This window comes from Scatophagus argus, chromosome 8 (genome assembly GCF_020382885.2).
Source record: "Scatophagus argus isolate fScaArg1 chromosome 8, fScaArg1.pri, whole genome shotgun sequence".
Lineage (NCBI taxonomy): Eukaryota > Metazoa > Chordata > Actinopteri > Scatophagidae > Scatophagus > Scatophagus argus.
This window is the reverse complement of record NC_058500.1, coordinates 6637373-6645815: the sequence shown is the minus strand read 5'-3', so window position 1 is coordinate 6645815 and position 8443 is coordinate 6637373. Positions and strand designations below refer to the sequence as shown.

General features: G+C 39.1%; 1 protein-coding gene across 1 annotated transcript; it reads left to right on the top strand.

Moving 5' to 3' along the window:
- The first annotated feature begins 6111 nt into the window (after window positions 1–6111).
- LOC124063971 (immunoglobulin-like and fibronectin type III domain-containing protein 1) lies at window positions 6112–8326 on the top strand. The gene is made up of 4 exons (XM_046398145.1): window positions 6112–6187; window positions 7562–7684; window positions 7890–8029; window positions 8189–8326. The coding sequence occupies exons 1-4, from the start codon at window positions 6112–6114 to the stop codon at window positions 8324–8326; spliced, it is 477 nt and encodes a 158-aa protein (XP_046254101.1).
- The last annotated feature ends 117 nt before the right edge of the window (window positions 8327–8443 follow it).

The following is an 8443-nucleotide window of genomic DNA, read 5'->3' as shown; positions in this document are numbered from 1 at the left end:
CAGCTGGAGAAAGTCGGAATTAATACCTCTACGTTTTTGAGGAAATTCAGTTTTCTTAGTTTAGTTTTCTTCATTTAGTTACACCCTGGACTGGTCGCCAGTCAACCGCAGTGCTGACACACAAAGACAACCACACACTCTCACACTCACACTCACACCTAGGGGCAATGCAGAGTAGAAAATTAACCTAATGTGCATGTTTTTGCTATTGTGGGAGGAAGCCGGAGTACCCGGAGAAAAAATCCACGCAGGCACAGGGAGAACATGCAAACTCCACATGGAAGGGCTCAGACCGGGATTCGAACCTGGAACCTTCTTGCTATGAGGCGACAGTGCTAACCACTGCACCACTGTGCCACCCCATTACATAAAACATGAACAATTAAAAAAAAATTAAAATGCAAATTTGTCTTCAGATAATTTATCTTCATTCCTCTGCCAATAGCCAACTCATGACCCAACAGGTTTATTTTGTGATTATATTGTGCTAGCTAGTTATGAAGCCTGATAGCTTGTTGGAATACGTTATTTCTGATCGTTTAGAGGCCAGGATTTACTGCAAGTGCACCTAGTGAAGCCCAATTAATGACATATTCACTCCTTGTTGAAGAGTGAGTGACAAGGCCACAGCATGATGCGCTGTTGAGGTTTCCCTCAGAAATAAACGCTACAGAGAGGCAGGCCAGGCTGTCTAGTTAGCACCTCGGCGGCGGTTCTCTGTGGTTCCCCATGACTGGAATGAAAGCTATGCAGCATGACATTTCATCAATATAAGGAGGGTAGGCTGAGGGGGTTTAATGCCTAATCCTGGTGGTTTATGTGGGCTCAGGCCTAGTCAAGAGCCTATTCAGCTGCATTAGTGGTACTGCACGTGGAAGGACAAGCATGACAGGACACTGGCACCATTTGGACCTTGTGCTAGTAGATTCTATGAATGTCCTGTTGAGACAGACACAGCCGACATGCCACAAGCATGTATTACCAGTTATTATTCAGGCCGCAAGTACTTTCCATGGTGTGCCATTTCACTACAACAGATTTGGTGGAACTGTCATGTATGTTTTCTTCAGGATCAGAACGCTATTGAATGACACCTGCCTGAGTTGTTTGAATAAACTGTTTTACTTTTGCGAAGTACAACAGTCATTTTAGGAAATCTCAGACTCAATTTGGCAGGCTCAGCTCTACATTGTTTGACATCTCTTTACCAGCCTCAGCTGTTGGGTTCAACTGTGCTTTGAACTGAATGCTAATATTAGCATGCTAACACGTTTATGCTAGGTGTCATTTTAGCATGGTGATACTCTTCTATGGACCATGGATGTGTGGGACAAACTTAATGGAAATCAATTCAGTAATTATTTCTCTGGACCAAAGTGGTGAAAGAACAGACCAACAGAATGAATATCAGACTCAACAGCATTGCCATTCCTAGAGCCAAGCTGCTAATGTGGCAAAAAACACATACAGGTTTCCATGGAGAGAACATAACAAAAATTAAATATAGTTACCTTCCATAAGGAACTTAGACTAGCAACTGCAAAAACAAAGTGTTAAAGTCAGCTGTTATCACCTGCCGCAGAGACATCGGTTTTATGCCAATATTTTCTCGCGCATTACAAGTGTTGCACATTATACCTTCTTTATAAACGCATAACATATATAACATCTGAATTGTGATGACCGATGTACAATTTTGTACTGACCTTGGTGCCATGTTTTTTATTTGATCTCGCCTTTCCAAAGTCACAACTGCCCCAATCCCATGACAAGGAGAGCTTATACCACATAAATGTCATAACCTTGATTACGTAAGATATTGTAACATAAGTAGAACACAACAGACAAGGGGATAAATACCTTGTTCACAATGTGTGACCCCAATAAAAGCAGTGGGATTCAACTCAGAATCAAATAGTCAATTTGTATCAGCATCATACCATTTTCAGGTTCAATGGAGAGAATGACTTCCAGTCACATTCTTAGATTAGCTTCACAGTCAGAATTAATAGCAATACCTCTCTATGCCAAGTAACCTGCTACCACCACCCAAGGTCATCACTAATTACCACAGTTTAGACAGCTCTCAATTCTGATGATTTTCTGTTTTTCTTTACAGATATGAAAAGATCTACTTAACAGGAAGTGAAAGGACTACTAAACAAACCTCCTCCTTGATTCTTTCTCTCTGAAAGTGGATGGTATTTAATGGGGTATCTTTAGGAATCAGATACCAAACAAACAACATGTGGTCACCAGTCATTTTCTTGTCAGCAACTGCTCTGTGAAAGATGAGCACGCTGTCATCAGTAATTACCACAGCGAGAGATAAAACTTCACCACTAACTTGTCATTGGTAGCCCTTCCCTTTCCCCTTGGGCTATTCATCCCTCTTTACCTCATCCTGTGCCCCCACCACCCCCCCACCCCTTAATAATAACCGACCCTCTCTGAGCATCCGTGTGCCTAAACAGAAAAGCCTCTTCTTGACAGCCACCGTCTAGGCACAAGCTTTCAGGCAGGCAAATCAAACGTGTTCTCCCAAAGGCCTTAATATCCAGAAAAACCCAGGAGGGAGAAAGTTTATACCACATCTATAAACCAGTCTCAGTGGAAGTGAAGGCAGAGCTGCAGACAGGTAAACCACTCATCCTCTGGGTTTGTTTGTTGTCTGTGAGTAACAAAGGCTGCATGCTCACCACAGGTCGGACCCTGCTTTCTTTATGATATCCAGGTGGATTACAGTTTATGAAATGGGAGAAGTAGTACAACTGAGGGGTTTGCTGGACATTCTTGAAAGGAATCTGAGGTTTCTTCTTAAAGGGAGACTGGATCAAAAGTTTATTTCCTTCTCCTTAGTGTTTGTTCTGTGCTGTGATGAAAGATCGATTCTGTCTTGCAGTATTCTACCCTTTAACTAGCTCCTATTTTGAATGCACGATAAAACACAAGGAGGTTTGATGTTGGGTAAAATTATCATTGTCACCTTGAATATGAACAGATAAATGAAATATTCAGCCATAATAAAGAAGAAAATCTTCCTGCATCTCCCTCTCCTTTACGGTCTCTTTTTGTCAGGGTATCGTGTACTTTCAATACATTTATGTATTCAGAAAATTTTATTTCTGGAGGATGACAGTCTCAGAGCAGCTATGGTCTGCAGTCAGGCTTTGTATTACCATATGAAGTTATTACAGGGTCACAGCTAACTATAGCTTAGGAGCTGTGCATCATCAGTGTTTTTTCTACACTCAATATGACTTGACCTCTCAGTGACCACAGTCTTAATGTTTGTAAGCCCTCAGATCTGTCCTAAATATAATATCTATAATCTTTCTTGTAAAATAAATAAATAAATAAAACGATTAAAAAAAAAACAACTTTTGCCCTCTGTGCTCTTTAACAAGAAACTGCTACAATTTCTCCCTGAAGAAATCTGTAACAGGCATCCAATGCTAACTTGAGAGACCATATAAAACGACAACAAAGCTTCCAACAAAGCCTTTCATTTACGCTTTTGAACTGCAGTAGCTCATTTAATCAACATTTTGTACAGAAGGCATATGCTGTATATACTCCTCACTGCATATAACGCTCGCAGGAATAAGAAAGCCTCAAATCATGATATCATGATGGGCTGACCTTTTGACCTTGTTCCACACGTTAGCCTTGAAGCATGAGCAGATAGTATTAAATGAATGAATGTATTAAATTTGGCTGACCTGTAACATAATGGCACATTTTAATCTTATGCAATTGGAAATTTAACAGGCATTTGTCACGTACTTGTCTCTGACAAGTGCGTGATTTGTCTCTCATTCATCAATTTAACATAAAATTATGTATATTCTGGTGCAAGAGGTGCAAGTAAAATTGAGAGCAGGTTTACTGCTAATATTTTGTATCAGAATGAAGCTTTGCAGTGCTGAAAAATTAAAAACAAATCCAAAACTCTCTGTCTTTTTGAAATGTTATCTTATGACATGAAGTAAAACTAACTTCTCATAAGCACAGAGCAACATCATTTTTATGATCTGAAAATTGTTTGCAATCCACTTGCAAGAGGAACGTCAGCGTAAAAATAATACTTTACAATGCAAAAACAAAAAACAATGAAGTCTAGTCCTATATTCTTGGTACTGATGGTTATCTTCACATTCTATTTGCAGGTCATCCATTTGACAGTAAACTCTTGCCAAAATGTGGAAAAGGGCGAAGAACACGGGCCCCGCTGCCAGCAGACAAAGTATAGTACTGCACTTCCTCCTTTCTTTTCAAAGTTTTGTCTTCATTTTACTGAATTAAGCAATAAGAAAGTGCTCTGGGCTTCATCTGTTCCAAACAAAGTGATGTGACAGCAGATCGATGCAAATAATTTCAGATTAAGTGCAAATGACCAATTCCATTTTACCAAGATTAGGACAGTGTATAATGGTGCGCGCCATCTTATTAATTTGCGACACATTTCTTCCAACTAAAGACCAGAACAAAGCAAAATACTTTAGAGTGTTTGCTTTAAACATAATACCAAAAGATATTAGAAGCATGTTCAATTGCTAAGTGCAAAGCATCATGTCTTTGGGACAAATAAAGTCAATTGGGTATTAAATAAATGTCATGTAATGTAACATCACTGCTGACAACCCATGCAAATTCAATCTTTGAACTGTGCCATTCATTGCCCTTAAAAGCTACTCCATTTGTACTAAGTAGTTGTTAGCAATAAACTGTGTCAACAAACAGCATAAATGGACTAGAAGTGGTTGCTACCTTATTCATGATCAGGGGACTCAGGGAGCCAACAGGGTCGAGTTAGAGAAACTTCCTGCATGGCCAGAAACATAGCCAATCCAGCTCAGTTGGATCAAGCCATAACTGACCGACTCAAGTGAATGCGTGGGACTCACAGCGCCAAACGGATCAAGATCCACATGACTCGTGACTGTAACCAAGATTTTACTGACTCCTGAAGAGACCCGGATCTGTTTGGCACAGTGTGAGTTCCACACACTGATTCAGCTCCGTTGGTTACAGTGCTGATTAAACAGCAGGATTATTGCAATGTGTGATTTGGACTGATCACACTAAATTGATCACATTGTGCTGTGCGATAAAACTGCAGACTTTAGCTTTTTATTGTGACTAGTCCAAGGCATACAAGAGAAATGAAGTTTTTCAATCAGCATCTTGACATGACACACCTGTCAGGTGGACAGTAAAAATTTAAGAGAAATAAGTTTTGTGTGTGCATAAAAAAAAGTCTTAAATCTTTTAATTCAATTTGTGAGAAAATGAGCAAAAACAAAAGTGTTTATATGCATTTTTATTTTTGTTGACAATATCTGCTGCAAGCCTTAAGGTCATTTGTTATCAAGATCTTTGTTGCAACCCTGATTACAAAATAGTTGGGATTCTGTGTAAAACTTGATTGTTGCTATAACTACATGGCAAACAGACACAGTTAGCCTCGGGCTGGTGAACATAGCACATTTAGCAGCTAAAAAGTGAAGAGGTGGTAGAGGCCAACAACAGAGCTAAAAAGAGTAAATACTGGGCTTACATTCATCAGGTTTACACACACAAAATAACAAATGTGCTCTGAAATTGTTGGATGAATAAGCAAAAGTTGGCTATGAGGTCAATGGATCACACTGAAAGGTTAGGATATGTTGTGTTCATAACTTCTTTCCGCTGAACCAAGTTGACGAAAAAATAAATAAATAAAAAAAAAAATCATGAGAATTATGTGAGCTGGAGTTTGCCTATCAGGTACTTCAAGAGCCAGTTGACTAAAGGTCTTCTCTCTCAGGCTTTAGTGATAAACTGAGGAGGAGAAAAACCATCCCTGGATTAAGGTTGCTTGCCTGCTGCCCTTTACTGTGACCCTCTCAGTGCTTCAGTTTATGAGCTTTCATTTCCACATTACGCCTGAATGGGTCTTCACTTTCAGGCTCTCCATCCATTGTTTATTTATTTATTTATTTGTTTGTCTCCCACTCAATTACTTCTTTCCTTCTTTCTTTCTTTACAACATCTCTAGGACAAGTAAATGCCACTTAACGTCCTGTAGCATTAGCGTTCAGTCATGTACTCCCTTACTGATCCGGTGTAATGTCTTTTCACCCAGGTTTCTCCATCGTTCATCAGTACATTCAACGTTTTAATGAGGTGTCTGGCAACAAGTCAGGTGAAATAAAAGAGCCGTTTGATTTTCTGTTGGACAAACATAGAACACTGTGTGAGGTTCTCCATGCACTACTACATTGTTTGAATACAACGCTGAGCATGAATAATGGAAAAAATATTGAATAATACATTATGTATTATTCAGTACAGTGTCTGCTTGTGACCTGTCCTGTCTTTGTGTCCATAATCTGAAATATCTATTTACTCCTTTGTCAAATTGGCCATGCTCCTTATCAGAATGCTGCTTGTCATCCACTCCTGTGTGATCCTCTCCCTTTGCACATCTAAAGTATGATAAGTAAAGGTTGAGCAGGTGAACAGGTAGGCAGAGGTAAGGATTTCATGCACTGCTGTTTGAACTGCTTGGGTGAATTAAGGTGCAGCTGAAACAATAAGAGGAACAATCAATTAGTTGATGGACTGAATAATAATCTGCATCTATCTGGATATTCAATTCATTCTTCAAATAAAAGTTGCCAAACTTTCCATACTTCAGACTTCTTCAGTGTGATCACTCGCACATTTTCTCTATTTTATATTCCCTGTAAGTAGGAGGTCCTGGGGTTTTTAGACTGTTGGTCATACACAACAAGCAACGTTACTCTTGCTGTGATGCACATTTAACCATTGTGACATTTTATAACCCAAACAATTAATCAAGAAAATAACTGGCTGATTAATGATCATTACTGTAGCTCTCATGTGCAGAGCTCTACATGAGTTACTGTGTTGCATCAGAGTGTACATAATCAACTTAAATGTACTTAACTGTAATGAGAGCACAACGATAATAAAACATTTTCATAGTTATATCATAGTTTTGTTCATCACATCTGCTGTAGCATGTTGCACATGAGAGAAACACTGCAACCTCTGCCTCATAGCCGTCGTTACATTTTAGCTGATGTGGGCATTGACTTTCACAGTTGGCAACTAAACTGGCGTACCTTGCAATGACAGGGGCATGCTTTCATTCTAAAGCTTTAGGTTTTACTAAATAACTGTGCATCTCCAACGTCAAAGTTAACAACGTGATTATCCTGACTGACGTTAATGAACAATGAGGAACAACAGAGAACACTTGTACCAATACAAAAACTAATTTAAGATTTATGTGCCTCGCTTCCCATATTTCTTCAGCCGTCAGAGAGCGAATGTTCCTGTCTACACACACACAAACACACACACACACAGCATCATGAACGTTTGACATTCATGACATCTGCTGGTCGCAAAAAAGGAATGTTTAGCACTCCCAAAAGCAAAACTGCCCACTCAGTTTGAATATTTATTTAAAATTTCTGTACTGAATTGATTTTTGTTTGTTTGCTTGGTTAATTTGTGTCATTTAATTAACTTTGCTTGCTTTGTTTAGCGATCATCCGAAGAAGATCTAAGATTCCTGGAATAATAATCACACAGTACGTAGTTAACATGCCAGAGGGAAAAAGCACCCCAGATTTCCAGTGTAAACCAGTCCCAGTAACTGTAATGGAAGGTGGGTTTCATTTTAACTGAGCACCAAAACTGACAAACATATGCAGTTTTACAGTCACTTAAAAGAGATACGGGATCTTGACTGATCAAGGAAACAAAGGAAAATTGATTAGATGGGTTTCATAGCACTGCATTTCAAATTAAACTCTGAAAGTAATACAGCAGATGTGAAAACAGTGATGCAGTTATTTCTATACATCCTTTAGGGAAATTAGCAGTTTTCAAGGCCGTGGTGAAAGGGGATCCAAAACCAGAGGTGTCATGGAGAAGAGCTAAAGGCACAATGTCAGACAAGGAGAAATTTCAGAGTAAATATGACAAATTGACTGGAGAGTATATATTAGAGGTGAGTGACTAAATGATTTCACAGACAGCGAAAATCCTTCGAGTAGTTGCTGTTCATGCTGAAGATACATAAGCAATTTAAAAGGAAGTGCTAGTTGTTGTGTGAATTCTGTGTGTGCATCTGAGAACTTGCCATGTAGTATGTTATTTGTATTTTTAGATTCACAAAGTGTCTGCTGTGGAAACGGACACATACAAATGCTGTGCTGTGAACGAGTATGGCAAAGCTGTCTGCACAACGACATTAACTGTGATTGAGGGTAAGTTGTTGAACAAACTGCTCACAGATTGTGAATAAGTGTTTTGATTGTGCAGTGTTTCCTTTCATCAACCACCATTACCAATTTGTGGTTCCCCCATAGCTTTATCCAATTTCAAATCTACATTAAAGCCGTTAACAACTTGATGTTACAGA

Bases quoted from the DNA above. Each gene is read 5' to 3' on its own strand.
- LOC124063971 (XM_046398145.1), top strand. From the start codon at position 6,112: ATGTCTTTTCACCCAGGTTTCTCCATCGTTCATCAGTACATTCAACGT. The intron at 6,188-7,561 runs GTGAAATAAAAG...TGCTTTGTTTAG, and splicing joins GGTGTCTGGCAACAAGTCAG to CGATCATCCGAAGAAGATCT. The intron at 8,030-8,188 runs GTGAGTGACTAA...TTGTATTTTTAG, and splicing joins CTGGAGAGTATATATTAGAG to ATTCACAAAGTGTCTGCTGT.